The 25,767-nt window shown below is 38.9% G+C and overlaps 4 protein-coding genes across 7 annotated transcripts; 3 read left to right on the top strand and 1 right to left on the bottom strand.

Moving 5' to 3' along the window:
• On the top strand, positions 1–2,237 carry LOC133741001 (rho GDP-dissociation inhibitor 1-like). The gene is made up of 5 exons (XM_062168934.1): positions 1–305; positions 743–806; positions 932–1,153; positions 1,542–1,666; positions 2,005–2,237. The coding sequence occupies exons 1-5, from the start codon at positions 105–107 to the stop codon at positions 2,071–2,073; spliced, it is 681 nt and encodes a 226-aa protein (XP_062024918.1). The 5' UTR covers positions 1–104; the 3' UTR covers positions 2,074–2,237.
• A 409-nt stretch (positions 2,238–2,646) lies between these two features.
• On the bottom strand, positions 2,647–8,961 carry LOC133740999 (phospholipid--sterol O-acyltransferase). 3 transcript variants are annotated; one of them, XM_062168932.1, is made up of 16 exons: positions 8,470–8,960; positions 8,251–8,386; positions 8,002–8,146; positions 7,747–7,916; positions 7,567–7,643; positions 7,024–7,243; positions 6,758–6,932; positions 6,337–6,436; positions 5,705–5,799; positions 5,261–5,312; positions 5,062–5,133; positions 4,655–4,823; positions 4,034–4,138; positions 3,862–3,946; positions 3,676–3,765; positions 2,647–3,168 (listed from the first exon to the last, which is right to left on the bottom strand). In XM_062168932.1, exons 1-15 carry the CDS (start codon positions 8,692–8,694, stop codon positions 3,684–3,686), a joined length of 1,908 nt encoding a protein of 635 aa, XP_062024916.1. In that variant the 5' UTR covers positions 8,695–8,960; the 3' UTR covers positions 2,647–3,168; positions 3,676–3,683. The 3 variants fall into 3 exon arrangements, 2 of the variants coding, with proteins under 2 accessions (XP_062024916.1, XP_062024915.1); XM_062168931.1 differs by having other exon boundaries at positions 2,647–3,153; positions 8,470–8,956; XR_009861546.1 differs by lacking the exons at positions 2,647–3,168; positions 3,676–3,765 and having other exon boundaries at positions 4,034–4,128; positions 8,470–8,961.
• An 872-nt stretch (positions 8,962–9,833) lies between these two features.
• LOC133740998 (exocyst complex component EXO84B-like) lies at positions 9,834–14,560 on the top strand. 2 transcript variants are annotated; one of them, XM_062168930.1, is made up of 7 exons: positions 9,834–10,176; positions 10,268–10,365; positions 10,597–11,647; positions 11,793–12,284; positions 12,848–13,033; positions 13,170–13,294; positions 13,416–14,560. In XM_062168930.1, exons 1-7 carry the CDS (start codon positions 10,027–10,029, stop codon positions 14,347–14,349), a joined length of 3,036 nt encoding a protein of 1,011 aa, XP_062024914.1. In that variant the 5' UTR covers positions 9,834–10,026; the 3' UTR covers positions 14,350–14,560. The 2 variants fall into 2 exon arrangements, with proteins under 2 accessions (XP_062024914.1, XP_062024913.1); XM_062168929.1 differs by having other exon boundaries at positions 13,167–13,294.
• Positions 14,442–18,551, top strand: LOC133741000 (proline--tRNA ligase, cytoplasmic-like). Its single transcript, XM_062168933.1, has 13 exons — positions 14,442–14,457; positions 14,792–14,889; positions 15,068–15,137; positions 15,285–15,377; positions 15,806–15,922; positions 16,044–16,228; positions 16,474–16,540; positions 16,926–17,048; positions 17,135–17,287; positions 17,400–17,684; positions 17,818–18,039; positions 18,141–18,240; positions 18,345–18,551. Exons 3-13 carry the CDS (start codon positions 15,078–15,080, stop codon positions 18,407–18,409), a joined length of 1,470 nt encoding a protein of 489 aa, XP_062024917.1. The 5' UTR covers positions 14,442–14,457; positions 14,792–14,889; positions 15,068–15,077; the 3' UTR covers positions 18,410–18,551.
• Positions 18,552–25,767: the final 7,216 nt, after the last annotated feature.

The raw sequence follows: 25,767 nt of genomic DNA, 5'->3' as shown, positions 1-25,767 counted from the left end.
TTCCTGGGTTTGACACTCTAGACAGTTCTTAAAAGGGTTGTTGTCTTTGTCTGACGCTGCACTCTCTGAAGAGAAAGAGAGAGAGAGAGAGAGAGTAAGTAGAGATGGAGGGTGGGAAGAGAGGAGATGAAGCAGGCCCATCATCAGAAAAGCTAAAGGAACTGAGTGAAAAGCTAAGTGAGTTCTGTCATGTTGAGGAAGAAGAAGAAGAAGAAGATGGTGAAGATCACAGGAGTAATGGGGTTGCTGCTGGCTTTGTTCCTGGGCCTTTGGTTTCTCTCAAGGAACAAATTGAGAAAGACAAGGTTCTCTCTACTCTTATTCCTCTTTTGCTCTAAAGATTCTGTCTTTTCATCTATGTTGAATTTGGGTCTGTCTTAGTTTTGCTTGAATGGGATTGTTGTTTAATTGATCACATGTAATAATGGACTATTCAGGGTTTTGCTTGAAGCCTTGATCTTTTGTCTAGAATGGTCAGGAAAAGATAAAGATCAAGGCTTTATTCTTGAACCCAAAACTTCAATTGAAGTCTGAACTGTACCTTATATAAGGAATTCAAAACCGAGAATTTGAATGTTTTTATCTCGATTATGTTCAATGTGGGGATGCTAGGCTTATTTATTGATCTAATTCCTGTTGTGATCCAAATGCAACTATTCAGATTGAACCATTTGTGTGGAATTGACAATCAAAGTGTTCGGTTGTGTACCGATATAATTCTGAACTCACCTGTGTTTAACAGGATGATGACAGCTTAAGGAGGTGGAAACAGAAGCTGCTTGGTTCCTTGGAAAGCGATTTGGATGGTTCATCTTTGTGAATCTTTTACACTCCATTTCACCTTGTTCTCTATTCAGCTTTACACACATTGGTTTGTTCTGTTTTTATGAATCCGTTTGTTATGTTTTGCTAAGAGTGTTTCATCAATCAGGCCAAATGGAGCCTGAAGTCAAATTCCACTCAATTGGTATCATTTCCGATGACTTTGGCGAAATAAATACTCCATTGCCCGTTGATGAAAATCAGATCGGTCGTGTCCTGTTTACACTCAAAGAAGGATCTGAATATCGGCTTAAGCTCGCATTTAGTGTTCTGCACAACATTGTTTCTGGCCTTACCTATTCCAACACAGTGTGGAAAGGAGGACTTCAAGGTGCGTATTACATCTATATGGTTGCCTCTGGATGTATGAATTATGCAATAGAAATGGTTGAAAGCTTTTGAAGTTTTGGTTAAACCTACAAACGCTAACAGACTGTATTATTCATTTATTCCTCATCAAAAAAAGAAAATATAGGTATTATTGAAATCTGTCAACAACTTGTTAATGTAGCCGGAGGTGAGCCTAGTAATATCTAATACTCTTTTACATGCTGAAAGTCAACAATGTTAGTTGTTTCTTCAGCTCACTGGATTGAAGAAGACCCATAAAGATCGATCCTTTTGGCATATCCTTTTGAAGTTCATATTGTAGATGCTAATGTTACTTTAATTATTTATTTTTGCTACTCTTATGGTTAATTTTATGGTTTGGGTGCCAGTTGATCAAAGCAAAGGAATGTTGGGTACATTTGCTCCGAATAGAGAACCCTATGAGCACACCTTGGAAGAGGAGACCACTCCATCTGGGGTGCTTGCAAGGGGCCTTTACTCGGCAAAGCTTAAGGTGCGTTGCAGTTTGCACTTACGTATAGGCACTTGTATGCAGCAAGCTTATTTTGAGATTGAAAAGTGAAGGCATAATACCTCTTTCTTTTGGTCATATAAGCGGAAGATATGGAGTCTTTAAAACCTTACCAGGTTATAGATCTTAAGGGAACATCTGTACTCAACACGAGTGCTAGCGTTTGAAAAGCAAATCAGTAGTCTTTTGTCGATGTTTGCAAAGCTGCCATTTCCCAACAATATTTTCCTTCTCTGTAGTCATTCTATACTAGGTAGTAACTTGTGAATCATGTACACAAATTATTTGCTGATTTTTCTTCATTTGGTTGTCTTTTGCAGTTCGAGGACGATGACAAGAGATGTTATATGGAACTGACATACTCCTTTGAGATCAAAAAGCGGAGTTAGCGACTTTTTCTGGAAGATCCTGCTTGTTGTTTCCTCCTTTTTCTTTATTTATCCATGAACCACACCACATATCTTCTTTACTTGTAGTTGTGATGCAAACGTACAATGGAATTCTCATGATTATTTCCTTGGCTTGTGATGCAAATTTGGAATTAGGATTACCATTACTGTTTGTTGCTTTCGGAGCCCTGTTTTTCCCTACACACATGACTTCCCTAGATAGGGATCGTTCTGCCGTTCAAACTGCCATTCACAAGTGAAAAATGCGACACAGATGCAACATGTTGATCACAAATCAGCTAGGTAGTTCTTCACTTGAACTCTTATTTCATCAAGATAAACTGATAAACCACTTGTAATCAAATGTATTAGGCAAACCCAATTGCTTTCCAGCTCATGGGGATCGCACCATTGAACTTGTGTCAATCAACCAAACAGGATTTTCAACATTGCTTGTTAAAAAGGCTTCAGGATAAGAACAGATTTGGAGATATAAAAAAAAATTATTTTGGCGTAACTTCATTATATTAATTAGCGAAAAAAGGGAACAAAATTGTTTTGGCCCCAATCTAATATACAAAATCTACAAGAATAGCATTGATGTAGCACCTATCCTCTGAGTTCAATATACATTTATCCTTGTACGGTATAGTAGTCCATTGTCTCGGATGGACAGTCACTGCTCGATTCCGAGACAATGTAAATAGTTACACATTTCGAGTGAATAACAATCTGATAGCAAATCATGTTAACAATGAATTCAAGAAATACTTTGGTGGTGCAATGGTTCAGCAACATGGTGCTGAGAAGCTACCAGAAAAAATAGACTATATGGAGAGAATTTGGGGAAGCTGAGTTGACCAAAGCAGATCTAGCAGTGGTGTCCCCCAGTTGCAAAATTGCTTGAAGAGCAAGCTGAGATACCAAGTTAGATATCTATTGACGACAAATCATGAAGCAAGATCCGAGATTCGCTGATTGTGCTTGATACAAAACTGCTCAAATGTTACACAATGCAGTGCAATGTCTTGCATGCAAATGGTAATGTGCCTTCGATTAGCACAAATATTGGCAAGGGACCTGATTAATTTGATGCTAGAACCCGTGAGGTGATGAAACAGAAATATAATCAAAAGAACATCAACTAGAGTAGATTATTCATTTCTTATCAATATATTAGAATGTTGAATCGACACAACAATTTGAATCTCTCAGCATTACATTGTTTCAGCAAAATTACATCACACGTGTAACAAATTTTAATTTATGCAGAAGACTAATATAAAGACTGCAGAAGACTGCACTCTATTCCAAAGATATTCAAACAGAGAATTTTTTCAATGCTTTTAAGACTTATGAAATGTCAAAGCATGGTCCTAAGAACAGGTAGATACTAATGCAAATTTAGTTATTGATAAATGGGAATCATACAACTGATATTATTTCCGAGTCATAGCAATTGTATGCATTCAGATTCTTTTAAGATTAAGACGATAAAGAAAAAAGGATACCTTTCAATCTACAAACAAATGCAAAAGAAGATTTAAGTAGAAGTGGTGATATTATGCTTTTAAAAGTAAGCTGAAAAAGAAGAAAGGATACCTTTCAGTCTACAAGTAGTGCGAAAGAAGATCTGCTCTAGAATTCTTCAACCTACAGCTCTGTCCTAAATGAACATCTCCAAAGAGGTATCTACATCACCAAACATAAATTAAGATTAAAAAGAAAAGGGGCAGAAATGAGCTTTAGCTTTCTAACAAATATTTAATAGTTTGAAAAAGAACAAACCTATATTCACAGTATTCAGCCCATGCACATCGAGCTTTTCCATAATCCCAATAGCAGTCCTCATTCCTCAAAGGTCCCCGTTTGGCTGTTGCAGATTACATATTAGCAAAGTACTTAGAGGGGGACGGGAAGAATGAGAAGAAGAAAGTGCCAAATATATATAAGCAATCACCTTTAGTAACAAATTTTGACTTAGCATCGGGATGGATATCATGCCACATTTGAAGCCACAACTCTCTCATTAGAACGGGGGATCTAACAATGTTCCTATGATTTGCTACATTAAGATACTGTCAGTGCAAGGTCTATTTTCTGAAGCAGAATAAATGTATTAATTGGTTATATACAAAGTTGCTGAAGATGGTAATATTACAGAAGGGCACCTTGATGTTTTTGTAACAAGAATTTACACACACACACAAAACTAGAAGACACCGAAAAGTTTTCTTATTTATACATGCAGGAAAAGACTACAAGTTAAATTAGAAAATGATGATATCCTTTTACCAATCAATGCAACTGAGACTTGAAAAACAGTAATTTTTCATATGTTCTATCTTTTTAAAATCTTTCAAAACCAAGCAGATGTGATATTTCTGGGAAGTATCAAGTGCAGGAAATGTTTGTCACAGATGAGCAATTGGAATCTGTATGGGCCATCCCATGGTGCTCAGCTACATCAAATTGTCTAATAGTGTTCAAGCAAAGTAGCTGGTTATACTATAAAGTAAGTTCCATAAACAAAAGTTATGCTTCATTTTGTGAGTCTGTGACCACTGGTTAAGATTCACACCTTTATCTATCTCCCAAACTGCCGTCCTCCTTCCTGGTATACTTTCAGAATCTTCATAGTAAGTTATGTACTTGACCCTGGGCAACCTTGTCATGTTTGGCAAAATATCTTCTTCATGATGATGTTCTACGTTCAATTCCTCTTGTACATCAGAACCGTCATGCTCAGACTGCAATTTCAAGAGAAACAGAAATTCAATTCTCAAAAAAGGCCACTTTACTGATAAACAAAAGAACACTGTTGTAAAATATGAGAAAGATTTTTGACTGGCATCTCCTCACACGTACACATAAATGTGTGAGTAGGAAGTGTGTGTTCCAAGAATATTTTCGTTTCTTTCTCAGAAGAGATGATTGCACTAAATCATTGCAGATAAACATGTTATGTAACTAAATGAGAAGAAGTACCTGCGGAGACCTAGTTATGTTAACTTTTGGTCCTAGCCAATTCTTGCACCAAGATAGAGAATGGTATGGTACCTGTTAAGTAGTGAGTTATTAAGTGCTATGAATGCTGTTTTATAGTAGGACCACGGAATAGTAATACTGAAGCAGAAGAGTTGAACATATTCAATAATGGGAATCATGCATGAATGTTGTAACTCACAGTCTCATCCCCACTTGCTGCTCCTGGATTTCCTTCGACAACATTTCCTGACCTATGGAGAAAATTATAAAATTATACTGTCAAGTTTCCCCAAAAAAAAAAAAAAAAAAAAACCGACAGCCTGAAAACATACTGAACTTGAAAACATATTTGCAATATGATTAGGTCAATACAGAAATGATATTACACATTCAATTAGCGCACAAAGTCACCACCTTAATTTAATTTAATTTTTTATTTTATTCCAAACATGTACATAGAGAGCAAGAAACTTACCAAAGCAAAGTTCAGATATGAATAAGTATGCAGTTACTATATTCAAGTGACACAATCTTATACATTTTCTGCAGTAACTGTATTCAAGTGACGCGTGGATGCATGCGCGCACCCACTCGTGCATACATTCTGTGTACTAGTGTAGTATATAACTATTAAGAAATTCACCTTGAGACCAAGGAACCTTCAATCTCATAAATCACATCGGTAATGATCCAGTTATCAGGGTAGGGCTTTCCACTTGGTGCAAAATAGTAACCAACCTGTTTTCCATTGCCAAGACACCAAAACTATCATTCACCACAACACCCATACCATCTAAATGTAGAACAAGCACCAACAAATCCCTAGTCATAAGAAAGAGATATCTTAGGATGAATACAAATGAATAGCTCTTCTTATTGGCAATCAAATCATAGAGAATCTAACCCAATTGAGAACAGAGAATATATTGAACTTGTAATAGATGCTTATATGAACAAAAAACCATGTCTGTTTCTGAAATTACCGGTCCTAGTTATGCTTACAATGATCAAATCATAACAACAAAGAGGTTCAAGCATTCTCGAACTAAGTGCATCATTTTGTAAGCAAAAAAAAATTAAGTAATCACAAACTAAAATTGTTTCAAGCATGAAAAATAATCTGGAAGCAAGGACAAAAATTTCCAATTAATCAGTGTGATACCAAAACTAAATCAATAAACCAAGTAGCAGATGATCAACAAGAATGCCAATCATGTGAAGTTGATTTAGTCATGACAGAGAAATAATATATCCATTATGACATTGCAATTATACCTCAGTTTTCAAGTCTGTTCCGTAGATGCAAAATATATTTTTTAAAGGTGGTCTTTCCCATGGTGTGAGTGGATTTAAAACTGGATCATCATGATATAGCCTGAAATAAAAAGCATTTCAAAAACAGTCGAATTGAAAATCGGAACCAGAAATCAATATTATCCATGCTTAGTAAAACTTCAAAATGTAGAAAGGACAGAAGCACATTTTAATAGCAGAAAGTGTCCTTTACCACTGGCACTAAAGGTGCCTTTCAACCTAGGTGACTGGAACACATAATACAACTAACCTAAGAAAGCATAATTAATACTAGAGACAGCACAGAATTTAAAAGTTGTAAGTAGAGCAAGTCCTAAACTAGCAGCATGGAGAAGGAGAAAAGTACTACAATATTCTACATAACTACTGACAAATTACTCACTTCTTTAATTGGTACAAAATCCTCTTCATATCTGGGTCATAATCCTCTATTGCTTTGAAAAATGTCCCATCTGCTATTTCACGGGCCGAGAAAGACAACTGGGTAGGTATTCCACATTCTATGCTAGAAAAGTTAGTCTCGGTCATGTCGGCAACAGATGGATAGGCATCATAGCCTGTAAATACATCATGCAAAGAAAGTACATATATATATTAGAATATATCAACATTGCAACCAGAAAACTTGCATGGGGGTCAAAATTTTACCACGGGTTGCAGGAATTTCAATGTTGATGATATTTGTAGGCCATCCAGAGAAGTTCATCTGAAATTCCCGCTCCTCACAGTGATACATGTGATGACCTCTCTTGTTCATGTTCCCCCCAGAGAAGTGGTTCCAGTATTTATTTTCTGCCTTACAATACTTTGAAAATGGCATCATCCATAATGAAGAAGCAAATGAATTGACCATCAACCGAGCTGTCCCCTGATCATCACAAACATTCAAAATGCACTACATCAGTTTGCGTCAAGCAAGTCTAAGTTCTGAAGTTCTATAATTTTTATGCTTTACACTTTTCTGAGCCTGATGTAGACAACATTAGTTTCAGAATTTCTAGGTGCATCTAGAAGCCTGAATGAAAATAACTGAGTACAAATTTTGCCCTACCCCAATTTTTATTTTCAGTTTTACTTAAGTGCAAAATAATAGTAGAATAATGAGAAGAAGAGCAGATATCCTACACCCTGGAGCATTTCGTTGGTTATAATGGCATAGAAAATAAAAATATGAAAACTATAGGTCACAACCTCAGAAATAGGAAGGCCAAATGTCAGTCCAGAAAGTGTTCCTTTGACAGTCTCGCTTGCACCAAGAAGCGGAGCTCCTGGAATTAAATCACCACAAATAAGTCCAGATAAAATGGCATGAAACGACTAGAATAAACTAAACTCTCACAGTAGATGAATTCTGATGCATATAAAGCATACCAACGGCAAAATAGGCATGAATGTGGTCATCCAGCCATTTGACATAATGTTTTGGTGCAATCTCCAGCTTTAGCCACTCCAAAAAGTAACGGAAGACATGATTACCAAGTGAATGGGCAAACACTACTGAGGGGCCTCCACGGAGTTTCAGTGCCGTCTCAAATGTCAATCTGTATTTATTTATTTATTTTCCGATTAATAGAAAAATTAAAGCATCATTAATAAATTGATAGATGAACATAATTAGGTATTAACTTGAGCTTGTGAAAGTAAAGGTCTCGCTCCTCAAGCATGGCCGGCGAAAGCCTCCAATCATAAGGAACAGCAATGATTGCATTGGCTTCAATTCCGAATTCAATACACCATTTCACCCATTCCTTCCACACAGAAGAAAGAGGACCTTCCAAAAACGAAGCAACACAACAAAACTAGCAATAAGCAAACAAAGCAAAATCGAACGCGAAAAACCGAAAGAGGCGAAACTCAGAGACAGTGCAACGTTACCGGTTATATAACCAGGATCGAGCTCTGTAATGGCCGAGAGGCCGCTATCGGGCCGCGACTTGCAGTCAGGATGATCCGTTTGGTTGTGCGGGTCAAGAAGCATGCACTTGAGCCAGCAGTTCACAGCAGAGAGAAGCTACGGCACAGAATCACCGTCACCGTCACCGTCACAAAAATGGAAGAAAATCAAAGGAGAAGAGAAGGGAGGAGGAGGCGTACTTTGGTGGTGTCGAGCCAGACCAAATCGAGAGGGTTGAAATCGAGAGGAGAGTAAGGGCAATCGAGGATGGACCAGGCGCGGAGCTGCGTGGAGGCCAAGCCGGGGATGATGATGCCGGAGAGCTTGGAGTAGTCGCCGCTCCAGTCTTCGCCTCCGACTCCATTGGAGAGGAGAAGAAGAAGAAGGAACGCCGTGAGCAGGTGGAGCTTCCACGTTGCTCGCATTGCTCTCTGCGATTTTTGGTTACGGTCAATTCATTTCCTTCTGATTTTATTGGGGGAGGAATTGCAGGTGCCAGGTGTAGTGATACTGGTACATCTAGTACGTCGTTCCACCGCAAGGATTTAAATTTCTTTAAAATTGTCAGAATTCTCATCTAAATTTTACTAATATTCAACCACCTAAGGTTGGTCGACCGCTTTATTTATGGTGAGCACATCTAGGCCTCCATCTGGCTGAACTTGTTCCTAACAATCTTGCGGACGCTGAGGTCGAGCGACAATAAGTCTGGACCAACCCAAACTCTCTACAGTTTGGTTTTGGCAAAAAACTCATTGTGAACATAGTATATGTAGTCCGAGGTTGAACATACCATTGTGGATGTAGTATATGATTTCCACCCTTCTACTCTTAATAGTTGTTTCGGTTGAGTTTGTTGTGGAATGTCTTGCAATTTCTTAACACTACAATACTACTTTTGCTTGACTTAAGTGTGCTTGCAGCAAGGCAATTATGTTTAACCGTTTTCTAAAAAAAATAAAATAAAAAGGTTGGTCGAGCGACCCAGCATGAAATTCTCATGTCTATTTTTTGAGTCTCAATTCTCATTGGTTTGTGGTCAGCAGATTTAAGGAGACCTTTGGGTTCGTTGCACTGTGGCGGGAGATTAGTCTCTCATGGAATTCGATCAGAGTACTGACTAGATAGGTGTGTTACTAATTCACTATTATATCTGAGGTGGCTTGCTACCTCGTTCCCGATCAATTTTTTTTTTACCAATATTTGAGAATTTTCATAAAACATCTTCGACACTAATTTGTGCATAATATATATGTCGACATTTATCAATATATCCATCAAAACTTAAGTACTGAAATATCCATTAGATCTGAAGTGCCGGTATCGACAAAAATGTTTTTATTAAGAATTTAATTTTTTAATTTCTTTAATTTTTTTTCTTTAATATAATAAAAACCGACTTCGTCTCTTTATCAATATTTTTATCAACTCTCAACGACTCAACTCTCTCTTCTCTGTGCACACACACAAAAAAGGCGCTTCTCAACCCTCAAAATTTTAACGAAAAATTCCGTAAATTTTGAAATACCGAAATTTCGTTAAAATCGAAATTGTAAAATTTATCCTAACCGCCAAACCCAGGACACGACGCCGTATAAGTGATCCTCTACCCTCGCATAACGGTAAAGATGAACGAAGAAACCAAAGCGCGCCAACGGAGCCACCTAACGACAAGAGCCACCTCCAAATCAGCGGGGCTTCCGATTTGCTATAAATACTTGATCACAGTTTCCGGTGCTAATGGATAGCCTTTCCCCATGGAGTCGTCTTCCACTTCTTCTCGGTTTCGCTTCAGAGACCTCCCGGAAATGGAGAACTCCACGCAGTCCGACACGGCCTCCGACGCGTCCTCCGTCGTCTCCAGTGACCGCGATGACGACTCCGACCTTCAATCCATGACCGCAAGGGTTAGTCAATTACCTTCAATCGAGTCCAGTGTTGATTTTTTTTGGTGGAATTAGAGGTTTCATTTCATATGTGATATTGCTTTGATTTTAGGGTATTAAGCATCTCTGTTCGGAACTCCTGGAGCTGAAGGCTGCATCCAATGGAGATTTTCACAGGCACATCTTTGCTAATTATTCGTCTTTTATAAGGTAAATTCTTCACTCTTCAGCAATATATATTTTTCCTTGTTCTTTTTACTCAATGAACACTCGAAATTCTCGGATTACGATATCATAGAACTGTATTAATGTGTTTGTAATAAGTATGTGATCTTTAATTATATGTGTAATTTGGTGTCGCGATTTGGTTACTTGTCAATAGAGTAGAAGTGATGCTTTGATTCCATAAATAAGTGGAAATGTGTTGTTATATATATGTAGAGTCTTTGAAGAAGTAGGGCGCGTGGAAAGGGAGCTGCTGCAACTGAGAAACCATGTTTCGACCCAAAAGAGGCTTGTGAATGACCTTGTAGATGGCATATATTCAAAGGTTTTATCAAAGGAGAGTATGGACTCGGTTATTGAAGAATCAGAATGGGATGAACCTCTTCTGATCAGTGAGTTAGAGGCTCACGCAAATGATGTTTTAGAAACGTTGGACATTCTCTTGTCTGAGAACAGGATCGATGAAGCGCTGGCTATCTTAGAATTGGAGGATGAGAATTTCCAAAGGATGCAGTTTGAAGAGGATTGTCCGTTGGACGAGTTAAGACTATTTGACTCTGCAATTTCTGAGAGGAAGGGCTTGCTTACACAACAGTTGACAATGTTGGCTGAAAATCCAAGAATATCTGCAGCCGAACTTCAGAAAGCACTGGTGGGGCTTTGCAGACTAGGTGATAGTCATCTTGCAACTAATTTATTGCTCAAATATTACCATTCACGCATTGCTTCTGGTATACATAAATTGAAGGCTTCGAAATCGTTGTTGGATAGGGTATACATCAGGGAACTCTCAAAGTTCGTGTTTTCTAAGATTTCTCAAGCAGCAAGAAGTTTTGTGATGTTATATGGAGAAACTTCTCCTTATGCACCAGAAGTTGTTAAGTGGACTCGTCAAGAAACTAAAGTGTTTGCTGCTTGTTTTGATGAATATGTTAAGTCCATCTCAGAAATAAGTGGTGGATTGTCCACAGCAGTAGAAGCTATGCAGTTTGCAATTTCATTTTGTTGTTTGCTGGAAACTCAGAGACTAGTGTTGCAGCCATATTTGATCAAGCATATTCGCCCTTGCATGGAAGATGTTCTAAATATACACCTGGACCATTTTACAAAAGTTATTGGCATCTTTACAGCGACTGATACATGGGTTTTGGGTAGATATCTTGTATCTGGAATTATTAATGAATGGTGCTCTTCCATGGTTGTTGGGCAACAACCAGAATATTGCTTGCTCACTAACAGCGGCCGGAAGTTTGTGACACTGCTGCAGGTATGTATCATTTTGTCTTTGAATTTATTTTAGACATAAAGGGAACAAAAAGGATCATCCAAAAGAGTTCATGGTATGATTGTAGGTGATGCATGGTAATGATATGATGCTATCCTTACTAACCTTTTTTATTGTTTGCTTCAAGGCTATCACTGTAGATGTCAGCCCATTACTTGCCCTTGAAATTGAAGGATCAATTCTTAGTGGACTTATGAACCTCTTTAAAAAGTATATAGACATCCTTGAAAGAGCCATCAACTGTGAAACAACTGTTACAGAAAAATCCAGTTCAAGAATCAATTTGGCCGAGTCAGTGCAACAACAGGTTTCTATTCTAGCCAATCTATCATCACTTGAGCAACTTTTCTCCAACATGGTCAGGAGTATTTTCAAGGGTGCTAGTGACACCAATTCTGAATTAAGAAAAAGCCACCCTGGTGGTTATCAACAGAAGGAAATTGACAGTTGTATATTTTTCATTCAAGAAGCCTCTCTTGGGCTCAGATCTCTATTCTGTGAGCAATTCATAAATAAAGTAATGTCCCTCAAAACTAGCTACAAACTTCCAGAAATCTGCATTGACGGCCAGGGTGAGTCTTGCATATTTGATGGAGGAATGCCCTCCCTTACCTTTCAGGTATCTTATTACATAATTATGCTGATATTTTTTCTTTGTCAGATAAATAATTTGAACAGCAATATAGTCCAAGTTGAAACCACAAGAAAGTGAAAAATAAAAATCAAATGTGTATGAAATAACGATTGTCTAAAAGCTCATGAGGTTCAATAGTTCCTTATTTCTTAATGCTGTGCAAGGAGGTGCTTTATAAATTTACATCTGCAACTGTTCACTCTTACATTGAAGTTTTTGAAATTTAGAAATCAAGAAAGCTGCTGAAATTATTGAAAATATTTGAAGAGTTCGTTGAATAGTGATAGGATAATGACCATGTCCTCAGCATGTCATGCCTTTGATACAGTCAGACAGCTTAGTTGGACTAGGCTACAGCATGTCACCGCTCCTTTCAGCAGTTTTTCTTGGATTTACTCAGAATTTACTGCATCAGTCAATTATATCCTCTTAGTTAAGAAAAGTTGTAACTTTGGGGGACTTGGATTATATGCTGCTGATATGGTCTTGTTTTTGATGCAAGTATATATGCTACTAATATGGTCTTGGTTTTGATGTCTGACGATCAGGTACTGTTTCTAGAACTGAGGAAACTAGAAAAGCTTTCTGAGGACAATGTTTTTGAAGTTGATTGGTTAATAGAGCTATTAGGGGAGATTATAGAGGCTGTTTTTGTTTGGATTTCAAATAACAAAGAGTTCAGGGATATTAATAAGGAGAATATGACAGAAGATCATCCTCTCGCTTTCAAGCAGGTTTGTGGTTCCTTTTCTTTTTCTTGTCCCTTAGGCATGCCTAGAGAAGTGCTAGCAGTCTGGTTACTATCCGCTTCTTTTGTCATGATGCTTGTTTATTCAAATTTTTTCTTTTTGCCTGTGTATCCTACAGCAGTTTATTTTGGATGTGCAATTTCTAGTGGAAATCACAAGGTACGGAGGTTACTTCTCCAGCAACCCTTTGTTTCTCATGAATCTGATGAAATCAGCCTTTGTTTCAGCTGGACTAGATCCTAGAAGGTATTTCTTGAACTTCTATTGTCATTTGATGTTGACAAAATGTGATGGTGCTTCTTTTACCCACAGCATGAGTCTCGGCAAGAGGTTTTTATGTCAAGTATTAACAATTTGTTAAATGCAGAGATGTCAACGATGATGCATGGGCTATAGATTCTGCTGCTGAAACGATCCAAAAGTTGCTGGAGATTGAGAAGGAACAAGAGCATGTGAGTGAAGAAGAAGCAGAGGAACAACCCAATAATGAAGCTGACTCTTTTCAGGATGATGCTAATTCTTCAGAGGAAGATGCAGTAGCCACAGACAAGCCAGAAGTTGCCTGTAATGCTGAATCCATATCCTTGAACACAGAAGAATGTACTGACCAACCAAAGAATGAGACCGGCTTTTTTCAGGCAGATGCTAGTAGCTGTCTAGAGGGTTCTGCGGAACCAGAGGAGCATAAAGTAGCCTCATATGACCCAGAAGTTTCCTTTAATGCTGAATCAGCATCAATGAATACAGCTCACTCTTTTCAGGAAGATGATACAAGTTCTTTAGAGGATTATGTGGAACTAGAGGAGGGTGCAGTAGTCTCATATGATCAAGAAGTTGACTTCAATGCTGAAACAACGTCGTCGTTGGAAGCTGAACCAAGCGAATCAAAGTATGCTACTGACACTTCCGAGAATGATGCTGCAAGTCCTTCAGAGGATCATATGCAATTAGAGGAGGATGAGACAGCCAGATACAATCCACAAGTTAATGCAGAAACAGTATCACTGAATACAGAATCTTGTGCTCCGGGATTATCTGCCAATTTTCCAGATGTGGATGGAAATTCCACCTACAGAAGTACCACAAATGTGACAGATACCTCCTTAGAGTCTCAAGATTCTGGTTTGGAAAGTGTGTCTAACAAGCCAGTTGATGTGTTAGAGATCATTGAAGAAATAAATGTACCAACTGCAGTGTTGCCTATACATAACACGGATCAGGCCTCCGAGATGAAGGTCCCCGATGAGGAGGGGAGTCACATTCAATCTGAAGCCTCCGAGTTGGTGATGAACAATCCATGAGATGGAGTCACTATTGATTTGTCAAGGCCTGGAGATACTCCTGAGAAAGACTTGGTTACATTGCAATACCAAAATAACACAGAAAAGAGGACTGCTTCAGTTCTAATGGTATATACTGTGACACCGGACGACCTGTAGAATTCAGTACTTTTGGTTGTTGCCAAAATTCCTTGCGACCCAAGTTGCTCAATAAAGTCAATATATTGACGTGTTTGTTTGTTTTTTTTTTTTGGGGGTGGGGGGGAACTTGAGCGTACTCGTTTCTTGTAAGAAAAAAAAAAAAAATTAAAACATATTTGGATAAAAAGCTTGCTGCCCAAGATTCCTTTGTTCAAAACTGAAAACTTGCGCCCCAAGACTTGAAATCTGTTCCATATATGACTTTTATCTTTGACGGTTGCAATGAATAAAATACTTACTGTCCGAGACTAATACTGAACAGTGAGTCGGCGTCCTCTTTCTTTCCTCCGATTTCAGAGAGAAGGCTAAGTAGCCTGAAGCAGAGGCCGAATCAGAAAACACAACACCAAATTCAGTTTGGTGAGCATCAAACTTCCCCAGTTTGTTTTGCCTTCAGTCTTTGGGTTAATGTTTGCCTACTGGTTTTTGTGTTCTTCTAGTTAACTTAAATGTTAGGCATTCTGGTGTTCTTTAGCATAGTGAATTGTATGAGCCTAATATATAGAACCTAACTGTGCTACTGGCTACTGTCAATTAGGTACTAAAACATGGCTGAACTGGGTCTTTCCTATAAGAAGGACGAGAATTTCGGAGAGTGGTATCGTCAGGTATCTGTCCTTCCATGTTTTCTGGGTTTTGTTCCTAGTGTTCTTTCACAAATATGATTGAGAAATTGGCCCCTTACTTTGTTCCAGCAGGTTCCTCTTCGTACTGACATAATTGACTACACTGATATATCTAGCTGATCCCTGCAGGTTCTTCTTCGTGCCGACATGATTGGCTACACTGATATCTCTGGTTGTTATATTATAAGGCACTGGGCAATGAAAATATGGGAGAATATGAAAGTATGCGTTGCTTTAGTTTCCTAGAATATCATCAAGTCATATATGTTGATATTTGTGTTGGCTTCTGCTAGAACTACATATTACCCATCTGGTGTCAGCATTATGATTAGAACTCTAAGTCTAGTTCTCAGTAAGCCAATTAATATATGATATTTAAACGACTATTTTTCGCTAGAATTCTGGGTACTACTAAATGCTGTCCTCAAATTTTCATTATCTTGAGTTTCTCATTTAAATTGAGTAGCAGTACCAGTCCTGTACTATGTCCATCCCAAATATCGGAGTTTTGAACTTTGTCTCCCAGTTCTTTATTCAATACTTACGTTCTTAGCTTATGCTTGCAGATTTCACTATTTATCTTACAAATTTTTCCTCATAACTCAGCAGAATAGCTCACTTTCTATCTTTCCAATGCTGTTAATTTGTAGGCATTTTTTGAAGCAGAAACAGATGAAATGGAGATAGAATCTTGCACGTACCCTCTCTTTGTAACCCGTGATTCTTTGGAACGAGAAAAGAGTCACATAGAGGGCTTCGCTCCTGAGGTTAGATTGTGAGAAAGCATGATAGTATGGCTTAAGAAACACTGCAGCAGTGGTGTTTGATGATTCAGATGCCCTTGGAAAATAAACTACATTATATTATGTCATTTTCATGCTTTTGTAGGTCGCTTGGGTCACAGAGGCTGGAAAATCAGAATTGAAAGTGCCTGTTGCAATCCGTCCAACAAGCGAGGCTATCATGTATCCAGATTTCTCTAAAAGAATCAGGAGTCACCTTGACTTACCATACAAGCAAAATCAGTGGGTCAATGTTGTTCGTTGGGAGAGCAATCCTACTCCATTTATCAGGTAGTTTCTTTGTCTACATGGGTTGAAATGCATACACCCCTTCTATATATGTAACAATTTTGCAGCATTGACAACGACAATTAAGATGGCAATCTCATAGAATTCAAGTTGTTCTTTCAGCTCAAACTAGATGTTTCGTAGATTCTTTGGCAGGGTCTCCAATTATTCTCCATGTTAAATGACCAGTTTCTTGAACTTTATCTCTTGAAAAGTATGTAATACTTTGTTTCCTTTTATAATGTCAGGAGTAAAGAGTTTCTTTGGCAAGAAGGCCATACTGCTTTTGCAACAAAGGAAGAGGCAGATCATGAGGTACGGAGTTACTCAGATTTCACTGTTCTATAGATAATGTATAGCCAAGTCCGATAGTTTACTGTTCTATAGTAGTTCGAGTTTAGCCGTGTTCATATTTCATCTTTATATTACTATTGATATTACTCGTATATATGGGTGTTAGCTTATATTTAGCCACTGAGGTACCATTTCCACAGCTGCAGATTCTAGAAACACAAAACAAAGCTGCACATAACACCCTCCTGATTACAGAAGTTAATTGGCTCTGTGATCTATTCAATGCAAAGTTTCTAACTTTCATTTAGGCTCCACCTGACATTTGCCTGATAATGTGCTTATTAATAGTAACTCACTGAGAGTAAAGTTTTGAAGGTTGGATTCTGATTATTCATCTTGATTGTAGGTCCAGGAGATGTTGGAACTGTACAGAAAGATATATGAGGAATATTTGGCGGTTCCAGTTGTGAAGGGACAAAAGACCGAGCTTGAGAAATTTGCTGGTGCTCTTTACACCACAAGTGTAGAGGTACATGATAGTTTATACCTGATTTAAGCATGTTTTTATTGCCTCTTTCTATGGTGAGCTTGAGTATTTTAGTTTCACACATGCAGGCTTTTATTCCTAATGCCGGCCGCGGTATACAAGGTGCCACCTCACATTGTTTGGGTCAAAATTTTGCTAAAATGTTTGACGTCAAGTTTGAAAATGAAATGCAAGAAAAGGCCATGGTTTGGCAAAACTCTTGGGCTTATACTACTCGAACGGTAAGTTTACTTTCTTCTAATTTCTGGATTTAAAGTTTGTTGCACTACTATCATCGATGTCCAATTATGAATTATAATTTGTTGTTACCATTATGTGATATTATGAGTACAGATTGGAGTGATGGTGATGGTGCATGGAGATGACAGAGGGTTGGTAATGCCACCTAAAGTGGCAACTCTGCAGGCTATTGTGATTCCAGTTATTTACAGGGATGTTGATACAGAAGCCATATTGGAGGCCTGCAGGAAAACTGTAGTTACCTTGAAAAAAGCTGGTTTTCGTGTTAAGGCAGATTTGAGTAGAACCTCTACACCTGGTCAGAAGTATTGGCATTGGGAGATGAAAGGTGTTCCTCTGAGGATTGAAATTGGACAGAGGGATTTGGATAAGAATCAAGTAAGACTGTTTCTTCAGTTAGCTAGTCATTTTTCTCTTATTGCTCAATTTGTAATTATCCGGGTTCTGTTGGCTCGTTTATTGTTGATGGTTCTCCAAGAGAACTGCGTCATGTTCATCATCTGGGTTTCAGGTGCGCTTTGTTCGTCGGGACAATTCAGAAAAAGTTGACATTCCTCTGAACAATAATTTGGTTGAGCGAGTAAAGGACACGTTGGATAGAATTCAGCAAAACATGTTTGATGTTGCAAGGGAAAGACGAGATGCTTGTATCCAAGTTGCAAGGACATGGGAAGAATTTATGGAAGCTCTAAACCAAAAGAAAATGATCTTGGCTCCTTGGTGTGATGAAATGGTAAGTATGGTTGTCACATTGTCATCAATATCGTCGTTATGATGTATAGCTTCCATCTGGCCAGCTCTTAATCCGGTTTCTCTCTTGGTCTTGTTTATTAGGATGTGGAAGAGGATGTGAAAAAACGAACTAAGGGTGAAGGTGAAATGGGAGCAGCTAAGTCTCTCTGCACCCCATTTGAGCAGCCTGAACTTCCTGAAGGTACATCATTAATTTTTCTTTGGTTCAGATAGAATAAGCACTATGCCTATCTTCGTAATATGAGTATTGTTGTAGCTTATATGTATGTGTATGTGTATGTGCAGGGACACTTTGCTTTGCCTCTGGAAAGCCAGCAAGGAAGTGGACCTATTGGGGCAGGACTTACTAGAAGATTACAACTTACGACTCCTGAACAATGGTGTGATTAACATGTAGGTAACTAGATAGTGAGGATTTTCAGATTCTGTTATATGGTTCAAGAAAGACATTTTGTTATATTTATCTAAATAATGTGATTTTCTTTATTTTTATCCAAAATTTCTGTAAATTTAAAGTATCGAGTTTAAAATTTGAATACTTATCCGTAAATGAGAGATTTTAAGTTTAACTCTCGTAATTTTTTTTTCTTGATCTATCTGTTTTTAGGACCAAACAAGAAAAACAAAAACATAAAAAAAAAGACCTAGCCGTTTCTGCTAGGGTTTCTCGGTGTACTCCTACATCGACAAAAATACCAAAACTTCATCTTTCCGATCTGATTTTTACCTTCAATCCACTGGCAACAACGATGGATAGTCTCGCTACTGTTATGACACAATCAGATTCGACTAGGTGGGTCAATTGTTGGTGCCGAAGGAAAAATTTCCAAGTTTTAAAGGCACAATCTCCACCATCTGGCACATCAGATCGGGCCTTACTATCCAGGATGCAGGGAAGCTATTCGTTTTCCAATTCGAGAATGAGGCTGCACAAAATAGGATCCTGCATGGGGGGCCGTGGTTTTATCGCAATACCATGCTAGTGGTGGGGGAGTACGATGGCTTGGGTCCAGTGGAAGAAGTTCCATTGCATCTGATGGAGACTTGGGTTGCAGTAATAGGGCTCCCTTTTGGGCTGAGAAACAAAGTTGCTCTCTCCATAGTGGGCTCTTCACTAGGGCAAGTCTTACGTCTTGATCTGAATGCTCTTAAGAGAAAGGATGAAGAACAGAGGATCAAAGTGGTGTTCGATGTTAGGCGACGGGTTCGTACCTGGAAGGTTGTTGAGTTCTCTCCTGCTGTGAAACCAGAGTTAGTCTTCATCTATGAAAAGGTGAAGGGTTTTTGTCGCGATTGTGGGTTTTTCGTCCATGATGCTCTAGGCTGTGACAAACGTCTGATTAAGGAGAAGGAGGAGATTCTCACGATGCCTCCAGTAGTTGCTGTCATGCCCCTGATTTTTAACACAAATAAAAATCGATATACAATTCCATAATTATACATGCGTGATCGTTCAGTCATCAATACAAAATACCTGGAACATCTTCCCTTTAAATCAAGTACATATTGATGCCCTAAAACCCACAATTCCAATATTGACCCGCTCCACAAAGTCATATATTACACAAACTTACGAATTAAATTGTCATCACAAAATAAAACGTAAATGCTCCTCAGAGCTTACTACATAGCGGAAGTCATACAATGGCAAAGCCAACAAAATTTGCTTCCTACCCGTTCTGCTGCCAACAAGCTACCTTAGCTTCAGCCACGATTACCCTGACCTGCATGATTAACCTCTACACCATTGAATAGTGCACCGAGTTGCCACACAACAAATCCGGTAAGCTTATGAAAGCTCGTATGAGTAACTCATGAACATCAATCAACAACTCACACAAATCAGCTTAAGAAAACCATGCAACCATGATTCCTTCTAGCATTCCATATCCTTTCTACCGAAAGGACAACATAAGTCACCGCTATGACAATGTTCTATTTGCTAACTTAACCATCAAGAAGCAATTCAAGTCTCATCTAGACAATAAAAGAAGAATACTTTCGGAACTCTCCTTTAAACTACATACTTATGAGTCTCCAGCAACCTCGACCGTTACCCCCATAAACTATAATGGCTGACAGACTAGAGCTCTACTGAAATCGTAACCACTCGTCCGGCCAAGGACGTGATTACCTATTTTCTGCCTTGGTCACCATCTGTGACATATGATTTCAAACCCCGTCTGGTCTTAAAATTAAACATCAAGGTCACCATCTGCGACCTGTCACCATCGGTGACATATGATCTTCAGACCCCTTCTGGTCTAAAAATCAAACGTCAAATAAGTCGCACCTGACCTAAAAACATTACAAACATCTAGTTTCGGCTTTCCCCATCCCTGCTCACCATCTGTGGCTCTTGGTACAAGGACCAATACATTTAAAATGAGTCACGCTTGACTCAAAAATGTAACATCAAATTCACTACTTTTCAAACAATAGAAAAACATATTTTTCCACAATATTGTTTCCTGAAAAATCGCCTTCAACAATAATATGAACACAACCATGCATATCACTCACAAGAATATATATATTTCGCGTAAATATATATATACGTAGTCATTCGCTCAGGAATGCCTACTAATACCAACTATAGTTTGCAGTTAAATAAATAAAGCCAAAACAATAATGGTAACTCCGTTCGTAAATGAACGTTGTGAGATTACTCACCTCGAAACTCCCGCTGCGTCTTCAATATTGTAACGACCTATACTTTTAATAATATTAAGAAAGTAAGATATAGTGAATATTATTATTTTTGCTTGAGTATTAATTTATATTCTTAATTATGGGCGTGTGTATATGTATAATTGTTTTATGGTGTGATATATATAAATATATATACACACACATCACCAAGACGTGTTGTTTAGATATATATATATATATAAGTATATATGCTATCTCTATATTTTTAGACCAGCCCATTATTTGTTTTATTTTATTTATTTATTTATTTGTTAAAACCCAAGTCAATTGTAAAAGCCCAAGACCAATGATTTATACTTCTGTTGGATGTCGTTTAACGACAAACCAATCTCAAAATCTCGTCTGCTATCTTCATTAGGGCTGGGCGTCCAAACCCGAAAGACCGAGGACCCGACCCGAACCGAGCAAAAAAGCCCGATTCGGTTCGGTTTTGATATGAAAATTATCGGTTCGGTGCAAAGCCCGACCCGAATGTATTTTATCGGTTCGGTCTCGGGTTTCAAATATATGGAGACCGAAAGCCCGAACCCGAACCGATCTCAGCCTCCCTCTCTCTCAAAACCATCTCAGCCCCGAAGGATATCGTGTTCTTCCCTCATTTCTGAAAATCCAGATTAAAACCCTAAAACATTAAGGTGATTCAACCCCATTTCAAAGTTCAGACTTTGCAGAAGGCAAGAAACCAATAAAAAATTACCAACTCAAATCTCCGTCTCAGTACCTCTCTCTCTCTCTCTCGCGTCCATTACCATCTCCTCCGCCACTCTCCACCTCCGAACTCCAGTAGCAAGAACCAAAAGATGGAAACTTTAGAAGCAAAGTTGTGGGTTTTGGATTATTTGGGTGGAGAAATGAAAATTGAATTGTGGGAAATGAAAAACGAGTAGTTTTATAAGGATCTAAGATGAGATTTTTTCATGGCCTTGACTGGCTTTGAGCTTTTGAGACTGGGAAGAGAAAGGTGTGAGAAAGGTGTAGCCGTGTAGAAGATGAAGAAGAAGGAAAGAAAGAATAATCAAATATATGGCCGACATCTTCTTGAGTTGTTCACATGGGTTTGTGGTGAGTTGGCCTCACTTCCCAAAGCATTAAAGAAAAGAAAAGTTGCTGCAGCTACCAAGGAGAAGAAAAGAAAGGACCGGGTGGAAGAAAAGAAAAGAAAAGCTGTGGTCTCCACCACCAAGAAAAGTTGCCTAGGACAAAATAAATATAAACTTTGCACATAAAATAATGAGAGTGCCTTGTGCTCTAGTGGTTGGGAGTAATGCTTTCGCGTAAGAGGTCGGGGGTTCAAACCTCGCCTCTTACCGAATTTTGTGAATATTTTGCTCAGAACTGGGAAACTGGATTTTGGGCCCGAAAAGCCCGAAGACCGAACCGGCCCGTTTGGAATCGGGTTCTGTCGGTTTCCAGTTTTGAAAAAGCCCGAACCGATTGTTTCGGGTTCGGTCTCGGTTTTACCAAATTTCAGGCCCGGCCCGACCCGAGCCCAGGCCTAATCTTCATCGTCTTCCTCCCCTATTTTGATTCTCTTTGCAAGCACCACTCCACCTAAAGTAAAAGATCAGGACCACTACGATAGACCACCCATATAAGATTAATCTTAGAAGCTGGAGGTGTCGATGTTGCTGAAGAGTCTTGGAGAGTCAATTACCCGAGTTGTGAGTCATCAAAGCTAGTAGCAGCATTTCAAAACTAGACATCACCATGAAGTTAGCTTTTTGCATTAGTAATTTTGCTGGAAAGGCAACTTGGTTATTTCTTTCAGTACTTCAAATCTCAAATGGACTACGAATTTTCTTTATTATGTTTCTATTCTTTAGTACAAGTCATACCTTTAACTCAAAAAAAAAAAAAAATCCCTGAGTTGGGGTGTGACAAATATAGAACAAAGCAGCCAATCCACAAAATAACCGTCTAAAAATACTTCGTCAAGTACCTAATCACATACGGTTTCAATTTAGTAACGATTCACATTTGATTTAAGTCCGAAACCCCTGTTTTGAACTAAAATCACCAAAGTGGCGCCAATGGAGGCGAAACCACATCCGTGACCTCCCAAAGTCTCCGGAATACTTCCACGATCGATATGTCCAAACCACAAGTCGATCGGAAGCTCGAATCCTCACAGATCGAATAATCAACCGGTATGAAACCGTAAAAATCATAACAATTTCATACGAACTCCAAAAATTGCATATTATATATCGAAAAGCTCGTATCGATGAGTAGAAGATCTATAATACCAGAAACAGTCCCTTACATGGGCGGATTGCCGCCACAGGCGGTGGCGCACCGCCGCTGACCAAAACTCAATATTTCACAAAACTTCCAACATTAAAGATGTTCATCACAGCATGCTTAACCATTTTCATAACTAGCACGAAGTCAGAAACTAAGCATAAAGGGTCGAAAACTACCTCGCAAGCCGTGGATTACAGTTCAATCCGAGTTGAACCAAGTTTCACGTGAATTGATCCAAACAACCACCAAGGATCGATCAAGGAGGTTGCTGCGACCTCCCCAAGCTTTGTTTGAAGCCTCGCCGATGTCGGAGATCGGAGAACCGATCGGGTCAGAATACCCGAATCTTCGCTGCCTTCTAGCGCTACCGTGGGTGAGAATCGCCGCTAGAGGATGCCAGAGGGACGACCAGAGCAAGGAGGCGATCTAATCTGGAGAGTTTCACCGTCGGAGTTCGCCGGAAAAGCCGAGTCGGGTCAGTCGAAAAACTTTGATACTGAAGGTGCAGCCGAGAGAAAAGAGAGAGAGAAGAAATGCTTTCCGGAAAAGGAAATAAAATTATGAAGATATTTTCGGAAATCCCCTATTTATACTAAAACGAAAACTTTTTTCGAAAGCCATAACTTCCTCATACGAACTCTGATTGACGCGTTCCGCATGTCCACAAACTCGTATCGACGCGCTCTATAACTTTCGTGAAGGAAGTTTCCCGAGAATCCCAACGTATAAAAAGTCAAACTTCACACGACCCCCTAAACTGTGAAATTCGAATAATTATACGTACGAAAACCATTCCACTTCACATACAACTTACGAATAAAGCACAATAACAATTATTCGTACAACTGGTCCATTATTAATTACCAAAATTAAATAACGAAAATCCAGGTCATCACAGACTCACAGTTGCCATGGCTGGACTATCTCTAATCTTGGAGACTAAGTCTGGGTCTTTCCCTTCCGGTGATTCTGGTAGGGTCGTGGGGATGGGAATCGCGTCAGAGGCTAGTTGCAAGGCCCTAGTTATTATAGGTGCTGGGTCGGATTCTCCAGGTGGTTTTGTCGACGGATTCCTTGTTGAGAAGGAAAGCCAAGCGGGAGTAGGATCTCATGGTTTGTTGGGGTCCAAGAGTATGGGCAACCCCATTATTTTGGAAAAAGTTCTGGCTGATATCAAGGCAGCGGGTGGCTTGAACATCCGGGTTCCTTTTCCCTCCACTTCGAATGAGGTAAACTCGAAGGCACTGACTTTAGTTCTTGCATTGGTAGAATTTGGAAACGAAGCTAATATGGTGGCGTTCTCCTCCATTCAAATAGCTCCAGTAGGAAAGAAAAGAAAAGCAGTGAGGAACTTGGAGAGGTTTGGAAAGAAGTATTTTTTTTTTTGGACTTTGTCAAGGGGAACCCAAAGGCTAGGCCCAAGATAAACCCCTTCGGCGCATGTGAAATGCTCCAACTGTGCATTGCAGCACAGTGCCTGCCCACTTTGACAGCTTCGGGGTCGAACCTAGGTTGGGGAGCACACTCAACTAGGCAAGAACCACTAGACCACTTGCAGTGGTTTTGGAAAGAAGTATTTAGCTTTTCCTGACTCAATGCTTCAAGTGGAGGAGAATGTCTCTTTGGTGCTGCAGCATAAGAATGGCAAGCTGTTGGTTTCGCCAAAAAAGAAGAAGGTTGGGAGACCAAAGGGCAGCAAGAATAGAATTAAAGTTGTGGATGAGCTAGAAGTGAAAAAGCTTAGAAAGTATAAGTGCAGGGAGAAAATAAACTTTGATTAAGTTGTTGCTGAGAATGTTGGTGAGAGTAAGCATGTGCAGCTGGCAGATGGTGAGGTTGTGCAGATGGTGGAGTCTTCTTTTGCAGAGGATACTGTGGAGGGTGCTATGTCACCTACTATTAGTTTAATTTAAATGTTATTTGGGTCGCAAAAACCAGAGCCTTAGTTGGTTCCATTTTATGTCTACTTCGAGGTTTCTTGGTTTTTGTTAGAATAAAGGTGCGTGGATTTTCTAAAAGGTGAGTGTACTGGAGACTTTTTGAGTTTTTATTCTTCTAAAATAGAGATTGCAGAGGTTCTAAGAAACGATTCTTTCTGTCGACCACATATAGGTGTTTCATTTTTGTACTGCTTGCTGAACTTAATGAAATGGCTGACCTATTTCAATCAAAAAAAAGTTTAACTCTCGTAATTGAGTCTAATAAATAAATAAAAATTCTCGAATTAATTATTAATTTTGTACTTGAATTCTCTTATATGTCCAACTTTTAATCCCCACATTTTTTTTTTAGAGATGCTAGAATTTTATTTAAGATTAAGGGGGAGTACATTCTTGCTGCACAAGGTCAAGAATGCAGTCTGGAATACCATTAGACCACACAGTCCCTTGAGCAGATTCATAAGCCATACTTGCTAGTCTATGAGCTACTCTATTACAAGAATGAGAAGCAAAACTGATTTGGACACCCGGATTACTCCTCATTGCAGCTTTAATCCCCACATTAAGGAGTTAACAACATCAAATAATGTCAATGGCTCAATTCCAGGGTTAGGATTTTACGGACTGTTACAATCAAGTCCCTTTAACTAGTGGCGTAGCCACAATTTTTATCGAGAAAGGTCAAAATTTAAATAGCCACAACCTCTTACCTTATATATATACTAGACTCCAAACACACCCTATGGGTGTGGGAAGTTAGAGAGATTTTTCTATGCTACCGTCACACCAAATGGTTTGTGTGACGTCCACTT

The sequence above is a fragment of the Rosa rugosa genome, chromosome 3, assembly GCF_958449725.1.
Source record: "Rosa rugosa chromosome 3, drRosRugo1.1, whole genome shotgun sequence".
In the NCBI taxonomy this organism is placed as follows: Eukaryota; Viridiplantae; Streptophyta; class Magnoliopsida; order Rosales; family Rosaceae; genus Rosa; species Rosa rugosa.
This window is presented reverse-complemented; position numbering and strand designations above follow the sequence as displayed.

Excerpts from the sequence above, each read along its gene's own strand:
- LOC133741001 (XM_062168934.1), top strand. The coding sequence starts at position 105 with ATGGAGGGTGGGAAGAGAGGAGATGAAGCAGGCCCATCATCAGAAAAG. Across the intron at positions 306-742 it reads AACAAATTGAGAAAGACAAG|GATGATGACAGCTTAAGGAG; the intron begins GTTCTCTCTACT and ends TGTGTTTAACAG. Across the intron at positions 807-931 it reads CTTGGAAAGCGATTTGGATG|GCCAAATGGAGCCTGAAGTC; the intron begins GTTCATCTTTGT and ends TTCATCAATCAG.
- LOC133740999 (XM_062168932.1), bottom strand. The coding sequence starts at position 8,694 with ATGCGAGCAACGTGGAAGCTCCACCTGCTCACGGCGTTCCTTCTTCTT. Across the intron at positions 7,244-7,566 it reads TTGGCCTTCCTATTTCTGAG|GGGACAGCTCGGTTGATGGT; the intron begins GTTGTGACCTAT and ends TGTGATGATCAG. Across the intron at positions 3,947-4,033 it reads GTCAAAATTTGTTACTAAAG|CCAAACGGGGACCTTTGAGG; the intron begins GTGATTGCTTAT and ends AATCTGCAACAG.
- LOC133740998 (XM_062168929.1), top strand. The coding sequence starts at position 10,027 with ATGGAGTCGTCTTCCACTTCTTCTCGGTTTCGCTTCAGAGACCTCCCG. Across the intron at positions 10,177-10,267 it reads TTCAATCCATGACCGCAAGG|GGTATTAAGCATCTCTGTTC; the intron begins GTTAGTCAATTA and ends CTTTGATTTTAG. Across the intron at positions 10,366-10,596 it reads AATTATTCGTCTTTTATAAG|AGTCTTTGAAGAAGTAGGGC; the intron begins GTAAATTCTTCA and ends ATATATATGTAG.
- LOC133741000 (XM_062168933.1), top strand. The coding sequence starts at position 15,078 with ATGGCTGAACTGGGTCTTTCCTATAAGAAGGACGAGAATTTCGGAGAG. Across the intron at positions 17,288-17,399 it reads GGGCTTATACTACTCGAACG|ATTGGAGTGATGGTGATGGT; the intron begins GTAAGTTTACTT and ends TTATGAGTACAG. Across the intron at positions 18,040-18,140 it reads CTCCTTGGTGTGATGAAATG|GATGTGGAAGAGGATGTGAA; the intron begins GTAAGTATGGTT and ends CTTGTTTATTAG.